This window comes from Trichomonas vaginalis, chromosome V, assembly GCF_026262505.1.
Source record: "Trichomonas vaginalis G3 chromosome V, whole genome shotgun sequence".
In the NCBI taxonomy this organism is placed as follows: domain Eukaryota; phylum Parabasalia; order Trichomonadida; family Trichomonadidae; genus Trichomonas; species Trichomonas vaginalis.
Genome location: NC_067207.1, coordinates 23,568,721 through 23,586,137, shown reverse-complemented (window position 1 = coordinate 23,586,137; position 17,417 = coordinate 23,568,721). Strand labels below are relative to the sequence as shown.

Below are 17,417 nucleotides of genomic sequence, written 5' to 3'. Positions count from 1 at the left end.
CAATTCGCTCCGAAAATTCAAATATTGCAGACTCTACAGATTTAGAACCAGAAAATCAAAACCATCCTTCTACAAATCAAATGTCTAGTAATCTAGAACATAAGCTGGACCTTCTTGATCATATTGAAAAACAATTATCGAAAATGCGCTCGTTATTGGGAATTCTTCCTACTACAAATGCTATTGTTGGGCCGTCAAAACAAGTTTCAGTTAATAGCAAGCAAAATTCTGAAAAAAATAAGAAAAAATCTTCCATAACAACAAAATCAAACAATAAAAAAAATTCATCCGACAATCCTCCTAAACGTAAAGCTCCTATTTCGGAAAGGATTCTCAGCGATAATAACTTATATTTTCAAGTTCATCGAAAGAGATCGAAAAGCAAACGTTCCACATCTACAGAGAAAAAGAATTGATATATGAAGTCTAATTCCTTTTATAACTACTATATTTTTATTCTTATGACTAAAAAATAATATATTATTTAACAATTTTCATTTTTTTCTTTTAACAATTTCGTTTTATTTCCATTTATTGTTAAATGATTTTTAGCATACACCTTTCTTTGTTCATCTTCTAAATACAATTTATTTTTTCTTTAGTAGTAGGATAGAAAGGGTTGTGTGACTTTTTTTGTTACATCTATATATAGACGATGCATTAAAATATATTTATATACTAAACGCATTAAAAAATTAACATTAATTTTAAAATAATTTATTTTATCTTTTATAAAAGAAGCTATATATAGATGATGTCAGATATTCCGCGATTAATTAAACATTGTTTAAATCCTGAATGGAATCAATGGAGTCATAATCAAAGACCTCATAAACGAGTAAAAGATTCACTACCATAATGAAATAAAAAATAAACTTTAAAAATTCATGTCTTACAATTTTGAATAATTTATTTTTATTTTGTATGAAATGAGTGTCAAAACTAACGACGTGAAAACATCAGGATTCACAAATGAGGAAATAAAGGATATATTATTTAAAAAATTAATGATTATTTGAATTTATGAAATCAATTATTTGATTTATTCTTTCTTCAATCTCTTCTATTCTTTTTGTTAAATCATCAATTTTCATTAATGCGGTGATTCTTGATTGAGGAATAGATTTCAAACTAATCACTCCTTTTATTTTTGAAATTTTGAATCCATCAACTTTAAACATTTTATTCAATTTACATGTTGTCAATTCTTCAAATAATTTTTTATTGTTAGCATAATAGTCATTAAATTCTTCAACAGATGAAAAAATTTTTATTTCAGTAATTGGTTTAACAATGTTTATTTTTTGTTGAACATTTTCATTAATTTCCTCCTCTGTTTCATTTATTTTTAAAATTGGTTTCATTTATCATTAAATAAAAATTAGAATATAGGTGATGAAATATATTTTTTAATTAATATTAAATCAGAAATGGCGGCAGGATTCTTTAAAAAATTATGGGATGGAATTAAGAAAGCTGCGGGTTGGGTTTATAAAAAGATTATTAAACCCATTGCAAACTTTTTGGCACCAGTAGCGAAAACGGCAGGAACTATCATAGGTGGAGTATTAGGTACTAAAGCAGGTAATCCGGCGATGGGAGCACAAGCAGGTAACGCAGTTGGTGGAATTGCTGAAGGAATACTTAATAAAATAGGAGGTAGATAGTGGAAAAATAAATTATTTTTATCTTAGTATCGGTTGAAGTCTTTGATAAACTTTTTCTCCTTTATTTAATATTTCTCTTATTGGGGCAGCTTTTGGTGTTATTGATTCAGCAACGTCACTAATTGCTTCTTTATTCTTAAATATCCAATTTGCTCCCTTCTTCAATGTTTCCCAAACTTTATGCGCTCCTCTTTTTACTTTATCCCACAGTTTCTTAAATATACCTGCAGCCATAGTTGATTATTTCATTAAAATTAAAAATTCATTTTCATCTTTTAATTTTGATTTTTTATTTAATAATAAATGACGACTAACTATTTAATGCCAAACACTAAACCGATTAATGGAAATGTGTTTCATTCATTCGAAAAGATAAATGAAATATTCGCAAAGAATGACGGTAGAAGATATTATAGAGAACTTGAAAGTTCATGCTATGACTCTGATGCTCCATATTTTGATGATAAACAAACTCATTTAAGAATTACAAATCCGGCTCATGATGTGAACCAATTAGGTGACACATATATTAAACGTAAAGTTAAAGCAACTCTAGTTTCAAATAAAGCTTTCACATGTGATGCCGCTTTTAAATGCATGCGTTTATTCGTTGGTTACAAATCATCAAATCAAAGCTTTAAACAATTAGAAGTAGAAACCGAAAGAGGTGATGCTGGTTATCTTCAGATGGATTGCGCCCGTGAATCTTTCGCATTTGCAACATATAAACCAAAATCAGAAAGGAAAGTTAAAAAGTTTGTTCATTCGTTATATAATAATGTTCAAAAATATGATAACTCAGTATGTGGTAAATATATTGACCCTTCAGAAGTTTTCAAGAACGCAAATGAAGAAGTTGATATCACTTTTGATATGATTATTCCGGTAAATGATTTGTTAGCATTTCAGGCGTTCGATGATTATCCTAAATCATTTGGTGAAATCATTCTTAAATATTATGTTTTCAGGGATACTTTAGTATTTTGTCAGGTTGACCCGTTAAGAGTTGCTGATTTACAAAATTACGTTTATGAAAAGATAACTGATGAAAATTATGAAAAGATTATGAATCATGTTTATAAATATGATCGCAAATTCCAACAAATCGGACTTCCTGCCAAATTAATTACAAGCTTAGCCGCTACATCTGCTGAAGCAACAGTTGATAACGTTATTATTTCATGCACAAAGATGGAAGTTTTAGAGGATAAATGCATTACACCAGGATACGGTTTAATTGAAGAATCAGTTAAAGCAATACCACGTTTATTCAGTAAGGAAGATCCATTCATGATTCCAGCTCAACATATTGACGTTCGTTCACTAAATGGAGGTTGCATCACTCCTGAAGGTATCAGCTCAGATTTCTCATACGCTCTTCATAATGTTACAGATGTTGTGTTAGCATTTCCGAAGAATGCAATGCAAAGAACAGTTTTAGAAAATCCAATGCTTCGAGGTCTTCAGGTCACTATAGATTCCAGAAACTTCCCCGATCAAGCGATGACCACAGTGGGTGACATATTCTTTACACGTATGCTTCAAGCTTCTGATTTAGATGGAGTGAATGAATGCACAGAAGAATACGAGGACTCATTAACTAGACCACTGAATGCAGATGATGGCACGCCATTAGCTAGAACATGGAAAGACCAAACTTCATTCTTATGCACTATTCCAGTTCAACGTGATGGAGCGGGTATATTCTTTGATGGATTAGAAACTTTCAATTCACAAGTTACAGTACAAGTGAAAGCTTATCCAATCATTCAGGGTGAAAATGACACTTACTGTTCAAAGGTGACAAATCCTCCTCAGGTTTGGTTTACTAGGACTACATATTGGACATGGACACCGGATGAAGGTTTGAAATATCATCCAACAGGTACACCACCACAGTATAGAAGTTCATATGATGAAATATTGATGAATAGAAATGTTTAAAATTATAAATTTATTTTTGATTAAATGGATTTAAATTCATCCACTCCTTATGAAGAATTAGCAGGAGTATATAATACATACATAGATGATATGATTAATGAAGCATTGAGTGATAATAGAAATGCTCTATCTAAGGAAAAATTAATGAAAATTCCATATTCTGAATGTTACTTAAATTCAATCACTGCAGCAATTGGTAAACAAAATAAAGGTAAAACATTAACGATATTAAAACAAATTATCATTATTGCTAACACTTCACCCTATTCACATGTGTTAATTTATATCAACCGTTCAGGTTCACCTTCAGATGATACATTTGAATCTTTAAAGCATTTAATCAAAATTCCAATTATTTATTTATCACAAGAAGAAGCAGAAGATTATTTAAAAAACTTTTTAATGTATAAAGAATTATATAATACAATCAAGAAGCAAGGATTAGAGGATAAAATTATTGATAAACAACGGGATGAATTATTTGAAACACTTTCTATTTCAAATTTTGATAGAGAATTTTTGCATTCACTCATTTTTCTAGATGATGCGGTGAAATCAAAACTAATAACAAATGAGAAATCATATTTTAATCAATTATTAACTCAATGTCGACACATTCAGTGTTCATTCTTCATGGCTGTTCAATACTTCAAAGCATTAAGCACAAACATTAAATCAAATCTATCAACCCTTTTCATTTTCAGTGGGTTTAGTCGTCAACAGTTGAACGTTATGCTTTATCAAGTGAATTTACCAATGAGCATTAATGAACTTTACACACAATATCAGCAATTAGGTGAACATGGGAAAATAATAGTTGATTTAAATAAAGGAGGTGTTAAATTTGATTAACTTTTTATGATTAATTTTTATTTTTTATTTATAATTAAACATGACAGAAATAGCAAATCTTCTACAGGTTCCATTAAAACAAGGAACAAACAAAAAGGGTGCATATAATAGAACTATGAAAGTTCCTGATGGAATGAAAGAATTAGTTCATATTGTTGCCGGTCTTCAAAAGGATGTTAAACAAATGAGAAACGTTTTAACATTACCAGAAGCTCAAGCATATGCCAAACGTCATGGTCCAAATTGGGAAGCACACGAAGCAGACATTACGGGTCCAAATGGAAAACCTGATGGTATAAATGAAGTTTTCGTTACTGATGGTCAAGGAAATATTAAAGTCATAAATGGTTATAAATTAACTATGTCTGATTATCCTAAACGTAAAGTATATAATGAACGTTATCCTATGCAATTTGATGAAAATGGAAAAGCTGTTAAACAATACATTGGAGAAGGTGAAAATGGTCCAATTAATTCATACCGTTATAATCCATATTCTTATTTCAATGAAGAATTAAATGCTATTGAAGAGGGACCGGATGGATTACCACGATATTCTAACCAGTTTGATGGTCAATATGCAAATATTAGACCTGAAATTTCAGCTAAGAAATTCTTTAAAGTTGCTTTATTCGATCCAGTTTTCGCAAATGTTAAAGATGAACTTAAACAGCAATTCCAACCAATTATAGTAGCAAGAATTGCATCAGGTGCTTTATCTCAAGCATTCAAAGATTTAATTAAGAAACCATTATATCAGCAACGTGGTTTAACTTATGATTTAGTTAAGGAATCAGATAAAAGAAAATTTGAGAAATCAGATGATTATAAGAATGCAATTAATGAATATATTCGGTCTATTAATTTCGATGAAAATGCTAAAAATCAACTTCATGAACAAATACAGGGAATAATAGATTCAAAAGTTCCAGCAAAATAAAAGTTTAAATATATTTTTTTTATTCGAATATAAATGAGAAGACGTTTCACTAGTCAAAAGAACACTAACGCAAAAGCAGAGATTACGGTTGGTTATAACGTAAATGATGATAAATCACGAATTATTCAAAATGTTAAAGTTAATGTTAGCCCCGAATTAACAAGGTCAGCAACTCAACCAAATTTATTAACTCGTGACTTACCGAAGAATGAGGAGAATGAAGAAAACTATGAGAATGGAGACCCAATCATTTTATCTGAACCTGGTAAAGAACCTGTTGAAATTCCCACTTATCCAACATACCCCCCGCCTCTTTCATCAAACATCGAGAACCCATATAAAATAGACATTAATTCTGAATTAATGAAAATTTACCGTGATATAATAATTAATAATTATGATTCAATAATAAATTTAATTGATCAATCCGGTTTAATTATTTTACCTTATGAATCATTAATTCACATTATCGCCATTCTTTGTGATGTTCAAGATTCAGACGTTAAGATTCAATTTTTCATAGATGATGAGGTTTCATGCTGCGGAACAGTTGCAAAAATAAATCCTATAAAGGATATTAGCACAATTAATATATCAAAGAATGGAACAACAACTGAACTTCATTTAACATATAATGATATTTATAATAAAATAGTTGATGAATATAAAATATCACTTGAAAAATTCTTTGTTAAGGCTATTTAATATTCAAGCATTAACATTATCGAATAATAATCCTTTGAATCATAATCAATAATAATTGACCTTTCACCAGTTTCTATCGTTTGTTTTATTTCTTTTTGTTCCCCACTATCTGGATCGGTCATTGTAATTGTTTTTGTTATAGTATCAGCTTTATCTTTAACTTCAATCTTTTTTCCATCGGGATATTTAAACCAAAATTCCAAAAATTCGATATTGTCAATCTGTTCATATTTTAATCTATCAATTACATTTTTAATACCATCTGAAAATCTTATGAAATGGTCATTATATGGGTTTGATTGAACTAAATTTGAATGAAGTGAAATATAACCTGTTGATGAATATGACATTGACTCATATTTTCTGAAAACACTAAAATTTATAACATGAATGAATTTCTTATTCGTTGAATTTATGAATTCTTGAGGTAATCTTATTCTAGTTTTATTTATCACTGGAAAATAACGCTTTACCATATTTTTAATCGTAATAAAAATGTCAATTATCAATATTATTTCGAATAATAGTTGTGAATTAAATTTAACAGTTAGCGGAATTTATAATGTTACTCTCGTTTCTGTGAGTGGTAAATTTAATCCCATTCTTTTAGACCCTTCAGATTATATATCATTTATTAAAGATGACCTTGAAAAAACGTATAATATGTATATAAATAATGTGATAGCGAAATGGGATATTAACATGATTTTAAGTTATTTAAATGAATCATTTATCGTATGGTATGAAGAAAATTTTAAATCAAAACCGATAAACTTTTTGAACTTGATGAAATAAATAACCTTATTAAATTCCCGCTGAAAATTAAATTTTGTACTCCTCATCTTCGTTCATTGTTGGGGATATTAAATTTTGAAAAAGATGTTGGGGATGTTTTGTATTCTGACACTGGTTCCAATTTCATTTTAATCAAATGTGATAAAGTTAATACCCCAATGAGATTTTCACATCAAACATTAGACCCTAACTCTTACCCATCAATACAAAACATTTTATCCATCAACTTAAACACATTTTCTTTATCATATCCGTTTCAATTATCCGGGAATTCATTTATTCTTCATTCAAAAGATTTATCAAATATTAAATTTAGAATAACTTACCTATTTGATTGTGATTTAGAATTCATGAATGAAATATTATGGCAATTTCAAATAGAAAAAATAGCTGATGAGATAACGGATTAAATATTTATTTTTAAATCATAATAAATGATTAAACCACAACAACTTAAGGCGCAAAGCACCCAGGTCCTTCAGACCATTACATACGCCATATATGCATATAATTCAAAGACGGCAGAACAAACGCAAAGGTTGAAATATGGAGATTTGGAGATAGTATTGAAAAATGAACATTTCGAATTCGTTTGCAAAGGTGGTGCAGTGATATCAAATATAAAAGAAATTTTATTTATGAATTCAAAAATTAAAGGAATAACGGATGATATAACATCAATTCCACCAGAAGAACAGAGATATTACGCATTAAATGCATTTCCTAAAGTTTTGAAGATTGGAAGATTTAATTTAAATGAGGAATTCATAGAAGGTTTCCTAAACGACATAATGAAGAAGGCGGATAAGGAATACGTTAATAGTGAATTAAATAAGAAGGCAAATTTGGTTTATGTTGATGAAAAAGATAATGAAATTAAAGAAAAGGTTGAATGGTATCATGAATGGACATTTGAGACTTTTAAAGTTAAAGCTGATACAGAATGGGTTTCAGGATGTTTAGACCTTAAGGCGGATAAAACATATGTTGATGAAAATTATGCAAAGAAGTCGGAAGTAAATGATGTGATTACAAGCATGAAAAATGAAATACTTCAAACATTATATCCTGTTGGTTCTATTTATACGTCAATGAATTCAACAAATCCAGCAACAGTTTTAGGTTTTGGTATGTGGAAGCAGATTGTAGATAAATTCTTATACTGTGCTAGATATTCAAAGCAAACAGGAGGTTCGAAGAAAATTAAAGAAGCAAACTTACCCCCACACACTCATACAGGAACTACAAACTTTTCTGGCGACCATATCCACTCATTAAGAGACCACCCATTATACAACTCAGAATATGAAGCTGGCCATGACGTTTTATCTCCAGATTATAACCATTCAGCAAAAAAGACTTTTCGACCAACTGAACCAGGAGGAAATCATGTCCATACTTTCACAACAAATCCAACAGGCTTGGGTAAAGATTATATGCCACCATTTGTGACTGTATTCGCATGGTACCGTGTTCAATAAACACACTTGAGCCTACTTTGCAGGCTTACCGCATTCATTGAATGTGCTTGAGACTTGACCCAAAGGGTTTAGGCTTACCGAATGAACTAAATATATTTTATGTCTGTAATTAATTAGGTAATGAACTGCGGAAATGAATTTTATCGTTAATGTTTACGTTAATGGTTTCAGGTTATTCAATAATTAATTATTTTTGAATAACTGAAGGTGTCACTACGTCACCATGTGTCACTCGGTTAATTAACTTCTCTGAAAAAATGAGACAACATGACATTTTGACAACAACACAGGAGGAAGGCACTTATGAAGCATTTTTGAAGAACTGAAGGTGTCACTACGTCACCATGTGCTACCAGGTTATTTAACTTCTCTGAAAAAATGAGACAACATGACATTTAGACAAGAACACAGGAAATATATGTTTACGTTAATGTTTTGTCATGATTTCATCGTAAATGTTTTGTCAAGGTTTCATCGTAAATGTTTTGTCAAGGTTTCATCGTAAATGTTTTGTCAAAACTTCTTCGTAATGAGTGTAAATGACCCAAAAATAATGTTTAGGTGAAGAGGTGAGATTTCACCTAATTTTTCACCTCTTTTTTCACCCTGTTGAATTTTCATGATTTCTTCGTATATGCTTTGTCAAACATGAACGTAAATGTTTTGTCATGACTTCATCGTATATGCTTTGTCAAACATGAACGTATATGCTTTGTCATGACTTCATCGTATATGCTTTGTCAAACATGAACGTATATGATTTGTCATGACTTCATCGTAAATGATTTGTCATGATTTCTTCGTAAATGTTTTGTCATGATGATTTCATCGTAAATGTTTTGTCATGATGATTTCATCGTATATGCTTTGTCATGACTTCATCGTAAATGTTTTGTCATGATTTCTTCGTATATGCTTTGTCAAACATGAACGTAATGAGCATAAATGACCCAAAAATAATGTTTAGGGTAGATGGTTTTTAGGTTATTCAATAATTAATTATTTTTGAAGAACTGAAGGTGTCACCAGGTCACCAGGTCACCAGGTTATTTAACTTCTCTGAAAAAATGAGACAACATGACATTTAGACAACAACACAGGAAATAAATGTTTACGTATATGTTTTGTCATGACTTCTTCATCGTAATGAGTGTAAATGACCCAAAAATAATGTTTAGGTGAGATTTCACCAGTTTTCTCACCAGTTTTCTCACCCTCACCGCTTAGCGGCTCAGATTGCTTTTGCTTTCTCGTGAATTTTCATGAATTTCCTTAAGATAGAAAAAATAAAGTTAGTTTTATTTTTATTTTTTTATTTTGTATAAAAGATATGATTTCAACAATCGGCACAACAACAATTCAAGCCACGAACGGCGGGACTCTGTCCACAACTACAGCACCAAATTCATTAATCATGAATCCTACGTCAATGTTGGTAGAGATGAAAAACTTCATTCCTTCTTCATATACTTTTGAAACAGAAATACAAAGAATAAAGCAAGAACTTTTAACAAGTAATTTAGACTGTAGTGCGAAAGATGAAACAAATGGAGAGGAGCTATATGAAATGCAGGACATTATTGACCATTTGCCTAAATTACCGGAAGTTCAGCAACAAAAACTAACTATTCCTGAATTCGATGAAATTGAAGTTAAAGTTACTGATTCAGTAGAAATAAAGAAGTTCATACGTAAAGTAAATTATGAATTCCTTGGTTTTCATTGCAACCATAAAGTTATGAACAAAGATTGCGACATGGTTTATAAAAACATTTCTGACATATATAAATCTGAGGAGTTTAAGACTTACGATAACTTTGTTTCATTAGCTGCTGAATGTGTGTGGCAAATAAGAGATAAAGACAGAAGAGGCAAAGTATGGAACAAACAGATAAAACCAACTGCTTCAGATTTAAAGAAAGCCATTGATGCTTTAGTTATTTTAGCTGGTAATGTTTCAATGTATAACGCAAAAATGAATCCGCAATGTTCAAAATGTAAAGCAGCAATGAGGAAATATAACTACTCACTAAAAGAGATAGAACGTATGAGAAACGACTATGCTGACTTAAAGAAAGAAGTAGAGAAACCAGCAGAAGATAAAATGGACATGTTAGCATTTCTGAACAAAAACTATCCAACAGCTGACGATTTCCTTCTATCTGACGTCAAGAAGAAGTATAAAGAAACTTTCGGCATTGTTAAAACTTTTGACATACTGACAGAAGAAATAGAAGCTACGAAATTGTTTAGAATTTCAAATATACATCGTACAATTCATGTAAAACGCTTATAAAATAACTGGGGTGAAAAATTAGGTGAGAAAACTGGTGAAATCTCACCTCTTCACCTAAAATATCTTTTTATTAAATTCAGCAACAAAATTCTGAGTAAAATAATTTTTAGGGCATGTGTCAAACCGTTGAGTTTTCACAAAATTTAAAAAATAACGTATATCACGTTAAACGTTTGTAAAATAACTGGGGTGAAAAATTAGGTGAGAAAACAGGTTAGATCTCACCTCTTCACCTAAAATATCTTTTTATTAAATTCAGCAACAAAAATAATGAATTTCATTAGTTAGAAAAATAACGCTAATTTTTTCTAAGAAAAATTTTTATCTTGTATGTAAAGACAGTAATGTCAAACATTGAGTTTGAAACAGTTAGAAAGATAGACAATGACACCAAAGTGGTTAGAATAGGTGATTTAAACGTAAGATACTCAAAGAAATACAACAAATATTCTTTGTCAGACATTATATCTCCATCTGAAAAGAAAACAAGCGACTGGGTTAGAAATGCTTCAACTCAGAAAATTTTGACAAGAAATCCTGAGCTTATGATATCAGTAGCATTTCATGGAACAAGAGCATATCTCATTGACAAAAGTCTTATACCAATTTTTTTATGGTTAGACCCAGTTGTTGGATATAACTTCATAACTTATGGTTCATTCGACTCAGAACGTTGCAGTGAAGGCTTACTTTACATCGTTCAGAAACCGAAGGACTTCAATACAAAGAGATATAAGATAGGAAGAACATATAATATAACTCAAAGATATGACAGTACAGTCAATAGAGTCAAGGTTGTGTTCGTTAATGATATGAGAGCTGCTGAAACAGAACTGCTTGAAGTTTTTGAGAAAAGGTATGGTGCTCCCATGAAAGGTAAAGAAACGTTTGAAGTAGATGAGATAGATAAAGCTATAAAATTATTTGACGAAGTTGCTGAAAAATACATGTAAAGCGTTTATTTTTGGTCTTTTGTGAAAGTCAGAAAAAATAAAGTTAGTTTTAAAGTTATTTTTATTTTGTATGAAATGACAGTAATGTCAACATCAGAGAACACAACAACTGCTATCGTTCATGAAGCCATAAATGAAGAATACGAATACATACAATATAACAAACAATTGAGACTCATTCGTTCGGTCAAAGATGACGTGTGAAAATGCTCTATTCTGCAAACCATCAGACATGAAAGACAAGAATTTCCAAATGAGCATTAAGGATAAATGTGATAAGAAACAGAGAAGAATAGATGGTAAACAAACATGGTGTTATGTTTTGAAAGAAGAAATGAAAGGATTATATAAACAGGTTGAACCAAACGATAATGAAGATTCATTTACTGACGATGAAATACCTGTAAATGAAGCTTTATAAAGTATGATTTGAATTTATTTTTGCATTAATCCTGCTGTGTTGTCAAAATGTCATGTTGTCTCATTTTTTCAGAGAAGTTAATTAACCGAGTGACACATGGTGACGTAGTGACACCTTCAGTTCTTCAAAAATGCTTCATAAGTGCCTTCCTCCTGTGTTGTTGTCAAAATGTCATGTTGTCTCATTTTTTCAGAGAAGTTAATTAACCGAGTGACACATGGTGACGTAGTGACACCTTCAGTTATTCAAAAATAATTAATTATTGAATAACCTAAAAACATGAGACTTTGTCTCCGGACTCTTTGAGTCACTTAACGATAAAATAACTGATAACAAATTTTTATTTTTATCTAAATGAATACCCCACAAGCTCAAAATTTACCACGAATCATAACAAGGGAGGAAATGATAAAAATGATGCAAGAACGAATTAAAAATAACAAACCACTAAAACTGAGAAAATGCGGTTATGCAGTAATGATGGAAAGAGAGATGTTGTCAAAGAAAAATAAAAATTAAATTTGGATTGAGTTTAAAAATTCATCTTTATTAAATTCATCTCTTCCAATATATTTATTGATTCTATTAAATTCTTTTATTTTTGCTTCACTCAGTTTAATGATTGAACGATAAGTTTCTAATTTTTCGATTATTTCTTTATCGTTTTCAACCCACCGCATTGTGGCTTCTTTTGTAATAGCATATTTTTGATTTAATTCTGTTTAGTTTCTTTTTATATTCATCGTCTGGACTCTTGGATGCTTTTTGTCACTCATTTCTTACGAAATAAAAAAATTAAAATTATTTTAAATATAATAATAATAAATAAATTGGAATTTCTATTAATTTATTGTCAACTTCAACTAATGCATTGCCGTTAATATATCTAACAAATTCAGCTATTGTGTCAAATCTTCGTCTTCTTTTGTCATTGATTTATCAGTTTTTCCATAATCGAGATGAATCAAAACTTTATCCCCTTGTTTAAAATTCATGAGCCCGAATTAATTTGTTCACGTTTAACATCATTTAACCTTTCCATTTGCTTTCTAATATATTCCCATTCTTTTGAAATATCATTTTTCATTTCCACTGGTTTCATGTTTATTGTTCTATGCCATGTATTATTGTAATAATATACTAAACTGTTTGTATGATGGAGTCATGATTTCCATCCCAGTATATCTGACCGTTACCCCTAACGCATCTCTAAGAGTTCTCATTACCGCATCAACTATTTTATTATGAAACGTATATGGAGAGGATGAAAAGAAAAAATTAATTTGTGGGAAATAATGAGCCATAGCTGCCTGAAATCCTTTATCACCAATCACCCTGATATTATCTACTCTCATGATCTAGTAAGTATTGTATAGCTCTTCTTGTTTCCTGTTCTGTTTTCCCTTTCACCGGAATGCAATATAAATATCTAGTGTTAATGTTAATGGCAAATAAATAAGTAACGTTTCCTTTTGAATATTCCAGATGATCGATTTCGTATGAATATGGATATGGAGCAAATGAAGGCGACTAAATTTTTCCTTTTAACGGTTGAATTTTGGGTCAATTGGTTTATTTAATATCTTGAAATCCTTTTTAAAATCTTTTTGCTTCTTTAATGTTTGAAATGGATATAATAAGTGAATGATGAAGGATTAACTGAAGGAGGAGGCGTACTGTCGTTGGAGGTTTTGGTGTTGCAAGTGGTTTAATTTATCTGCTTTGATTTTGGATGATGAAGTTTTGGATTTCATTCCTTCCTTCATTCCTTCCTTCATTAATTCTGGATGTATTCTATTCATTTGTTTTAAATATGCTGTATTAAAGGTTGATATACTTTCCCGCTTCGAGTTTATGTTGAAGGATGATTTCCAAAAGTTGATCTTCATTTAAAAGTCGGGCTGAATATGATTTAACTAATGAATCATTAAATTAAAGCTTGTGCTTCATTTATGGTCTGAAGGACCTGGGCGTTTTGCATCTTTTGTTTTTGTTCCTTTGGTTTTTGCGGCTCAGGATTATATAATTTATATAATTCATCAATATTCTTCTTCTGTTAATTACATTTTTTGAAATCTTTCAACTGTTTAAGTTGTGATTTAGTTTTTCCCTTTGAATATTCATTATTTTTATATTTGTCTTTAATTTTAGAAATTATTTTCATCATATTTTCAAAATTTCATTTTTATAATATGGATAATAATATTCCATATCATCACCCATTTATATTGTTATTATGTTTTGGAGATATGCTTTTAAATCATATAATCAAGAAAATTTTGATTAAGTACTAAATCATCAATTAATTTTTTTAAATCTGTGTTATCCATTTATATAAAAATAAAATAAATGTTTAAGGGTGCCCACCTCTTTGAATCATAGTATCAAAACCATCATTAACGGTTCCTTTTGTCTTCTTCTGTGGCATTTCATTAAGAATAAAATTTTAATTGTATTAAATAAATGGCATACAACATCCATTTTCACAACATACAGCCTTAGTGTGTGCTCCTGTTAATGCAGTCTTACCGATTGTTAAGCGAGTCATTGACCCGTTTTTAAGTTGTAAATTAATATTCTGACCATCAAATATCACTTTATCATTTATTATATCCAAATATTTTTTAGGTGTTAATTGCTTATTTTTGTCGTAAACTAACACCTTTCATTTTTTGTGCAATCTTTTTAAAATCACTTCCATCAATTGAACCGTTGAATGATGTATACATTTAGGACATAAAGCAACCATGTTATCACCTTGTTTCTCAATTGCTAAACCCAATAATTTTTTCTCATGTGCTTTTTCTTCAGCTTTATTCTTTAATTTAGGTTTAAATTTCTCATCAAAACAAAAGAAATCAAAAGGTGCGAATTTGAAAATGTTTTTATCATAAAATTGTTTATCGTAACAATTGCTTGAAATGCTTGAGTGTTAGGAAGATTTGGGTCGCCAGCGATGCCAAATATGAATCAGTATCACCTTCAATGAAATGAAAACGATTAACATCCATGCATTTATACATAAAATCATAAATGAAAACCAAATACCAGTATTTAGCATTATCTAAAGTGAAGAATGCCTCTTGTAAACACGTATCACATCTATAAAATCTATCTAAGCTTCACTTATATGTATCCTCTCTATTTCTCTTATGTTTTTAAACTTATTTGACATACATGCAACGCGTGCCTTCTGTGCATTCATTATTTTAGTCTTTGCGTAATTTTGTGTATTCATTGCATCGTAACCATATGATCCATTAAGTGAAATTTTGCAAAATAAACTTTTTCCTTTATTTCCTTCTAATTCAGCCTTTTGTCTTTCATTCATAAATTTGTTCGCAAATTCATAAAACAAGTATTTTCGTAAATGTTAAAATTGATTGAATATCATCGATGATAAAATGAAATCTGTCGATTAGATACCAAAGATAATAAGAAGAAAATGGTTGATATTGGTTGTGTGTTGATGCTAACTGAGTTAATTTCTCTGTTTCTGGTCAACTGGTAGATTGTTTGATTTCATGTAATTATACATAAAACTGCCAATTGTTTTTTCATCTGTGATAATATCTAAGTTTCTTATTATCGGTAAAAAGTTTATGTAATCATTAATGTATTTTTCATCAATGTGACCTTTACTTCAGCCACGAATAAAGTATTTTTCTTCTTAATTATTCCCAGTGCTTTTGCTTTCTTTGTTGCTGTATCACAAATGATAACACCATTCAATCTTCCCGGCATATACATTTTATGGTCAGTATATTGAATGAAATCATGAGGATTAGATGAAAATGATGAAGGATATAATGAATTAAAATCAACACCAACGAAATGAGTCATAATGTTGGTGGTGTCCTCATTTGATACAGTTTTAGTTTCTGGACTATATGAAAGTTTATTAATGTGCGTGATTCCTTTAAGATTTACTCTATGTTGAACATTTGATAGACCACCAGTAATTCCATTACGGAGAATGTGATAAGCTTCAACTGAATCTAAAGTCATTGGTAAATTATTTTTTAATGCATAATTTCTTAAATTGATTCTTAAACGTTGAACATCTTCATCTTTATTTGATTTTACGACATTGCAATAACAACACATTAACTGACAATTTTCTTTGGTATGTGTTTTTCATTATCGATTCTATCCAATGTTGGTTATTAGCATATGTAAACGCTTTACCACACATTTTGCATTTAGATGAAAGGATTAAATCGTGATAGTATTGAAAATCATCCATTGAAACATTATTTTTAGTATCCCTTTCTGCTTTTTCATCTTGTTTCTTATATGATTCAATTTTATATTTCCAATACTTTTTCGTTAATTCAAAACTTGATTCTATCTCTTCCTCAGGATATTTTTCATTAGATTAAAGTCTTTATATGCTAAAGCGTAACGAATCATTGAAGCATTCGATGATAAAGAAAGATTATGAAGCATGTCAATTTTATAAACAAATGTTTCTTCAATAATTTTATCAATTGGGTCAATCATAATTTCAACATCTTTATTGCAATAATGAATAAAAATATTCTAATCTATTCTTAAAGTTTTTAGCATCATTGAGATATATTTGATAATCACTATCTGATATAGTTTCTTGAGTTAATGCTGAATAAAATGAATCTTTCGTGAATGGTTCCACTTTATATAATTTCTTTTCGTAATTTTCCCACGTGATGAATTGATAAGGGAAAAAGGATTAACACGTGATTTATTGTTTCCGAAATCTTGAGTGAATTGGTCTAATGTCCCACCCACTATATAATTTCTGATGTCAATAAATCTCAATTCATATGGAACGTTTGTTTTCTTTACAATGATTTGCTTAAATTGTGAAGATGAACCCAGCATTGATTTTATTTTCCATTTTGCAGTGTTTAAATCACGAAGAATTAAATTTAAATCAAACTTTCCCGAATTAAAACCTATGATATTCACTTTATTGAATTCCTCATCTAGAAGTTCTTTAAATGCTTCCTTCTGTTTTTCATTTAATGTTTGCGACTTCATTATTCTTCATATTGTTCAATATTTGATTAGCAACTAATGAACAGGTTGAAAATAAAAACTCAATCCAATCAGAAATAAAAGAATCACTCGAAGTTAAGCAAAAATTCCTCGTATATGTTTTATCATTTAATTTAACCGTTGATGATACCATGAATGGTTTTAAGTAAGCGTTCAAAGTTGCACACTCAGAAAGTGTAATTCTTCTTTAGTCTCTAATGTTTCGAAGTCAAAAGTAATATAATATCTTGTCGGTTGATAATATTCCTGCAAATTATGAGCTAATAACCACTGATATTCTTCTGTTTCGTAATATGTGTGCATATGGTTGCTGTGTCTTTTGC

At 29.9% G+C, this 17,417-nt stretch overlaps 8 protein-coding genes and 1 pseudogene across 9 annotated transcripts, besides 2 other annotated features; 7 read left to right on the top strand and 2 right to left on the bottom strand.

Moving 5' to 3' along the window:
- Positions 1-599: part of a mobile genetic element that runs on past the window's edge.
- A 1,086-nt stretch (positions 600-1,685) lies between these two features.
- Positions 1,686-1,901, bottom strand: TVAGG3_0390490 (uncharacterized protein; the record flags this gene model as incomplete). Its single annotated transcript, XM_051232351.1, has 1 exon — positions 1,686-1,901. One exon carries the CDS (start codon positions 1,899-1,901, stop codon positions 1,686-1,688), a length of 216 nt encoding a protein of 71 aa, XP_051102081.1.
- A 69-nt stretch (positions 1,902-1,970) lies between these two features.
- On the top strand, positions 1,971-3,017 carry TVAGG3_0390480 (uncharacterized protein; the record flags this gene model as incomplete). The annotated part of the gene is made up of 1 exon (XM_051232350.1): positions 1,971-3,017. A coding segment is annotated over one exon (1,047 nt), but the record flags the coding sequence as incomplete, so codon positions are not given.
- A 744-nt stretch (positions 3,018-3,761) lies between these two features.
- Positions 3,762-17,417: part of a mobile genetic element that runs on past the window's edge.
- TVAGG3_0390470 (uncharacterized protein) lies at positions 4,014-4,463 on the top strand (the record flags this gene model as incomplete). The annotated part of the gene is made up of 1 exon (XM_051232349.1): positions 4,014-4,463. One exon carries the CDS (start codon positions 4,014-4,016, stop codon positions 4,461-4,463), a length of 450 nt encoding a protein of 149 aa, XP_051102079.1.
- Positions 4,870-5,403, top strand: TVAGG3_0390460 (uncharacterized protein; the record flags this gene model as incomplete). The annotated part of the gene is made up of 1 exon (XM_051232348.1): positions 4,870-5,403. The coding sequence occupies one exon, from the start codon at positions 4,870-4,872 to the stop codon at positions 5,401-5,403; it is 534 nt and encodes a 177-aa protein (XP_051102078.1).
- Positions 5,437-6,108, top strand: TVAGG3_0390450 (uncharacterized protein; the record flags this gene model as incomplete). The annotated part of the gene is made up of 1 exon (XM_051232347.1): positions 5,437-6,108. One exon carries the CDS (start codon positions 5,437-5,439, stop codon positions 6,106-6,108), a length of 672 nt encoding a protein of 223 aa, XP_051102077.1.
- TVAGG3_0390440 (organellar and viral DNA polymerase type B) lies at positions 9,715-10,584 on the top strand (the record flags this gene model as incomplete). The annotated part of the gene is made up of 1 exon (XM_001295274.1): positions 9,715-10,584. A coding segment is annotated over one exon (870 nt), but the record flags the coding sequence as incomplete, so codon positions are not given.
- On the top strand, positions 11,025-11,633 carry TVAGG3_0390430 (organellar and viral DNA polymerase type B; the record flags this gene model as incomplete). Its single annotated transcript, XM_051232346.1, has 1 exon — positions 11,025-11,633. One exon carries the CDS (start codon positions 11,025-11,027, stop codon positions 11,631-11,633), a length of 609 nt encoding a protein of 202 aa, XP_051102076.1.
- On the top strand, positions 11,827-12,054 carry TVAGG3_0390420 (uncharacterized protein; the record flags this gene model as incomplete). The annotated part of the gene is made up of 1 exon (XM_051232345.1): positions 11,827-12,054. The coding sequence occupies one exon, from the start codon at positions 11,827-11,829 to the stop codon at positions 12,052-12,054; it is 228 nt and encodes a 75-aa protein (XP_051102075.1).
- Positions 13,396-14,384, bottom strand: TVAGG3_0390410 (annotated as a pseudogene). Its single transcript has one exon. A coding segment is annotated over exon 1 (989 nt).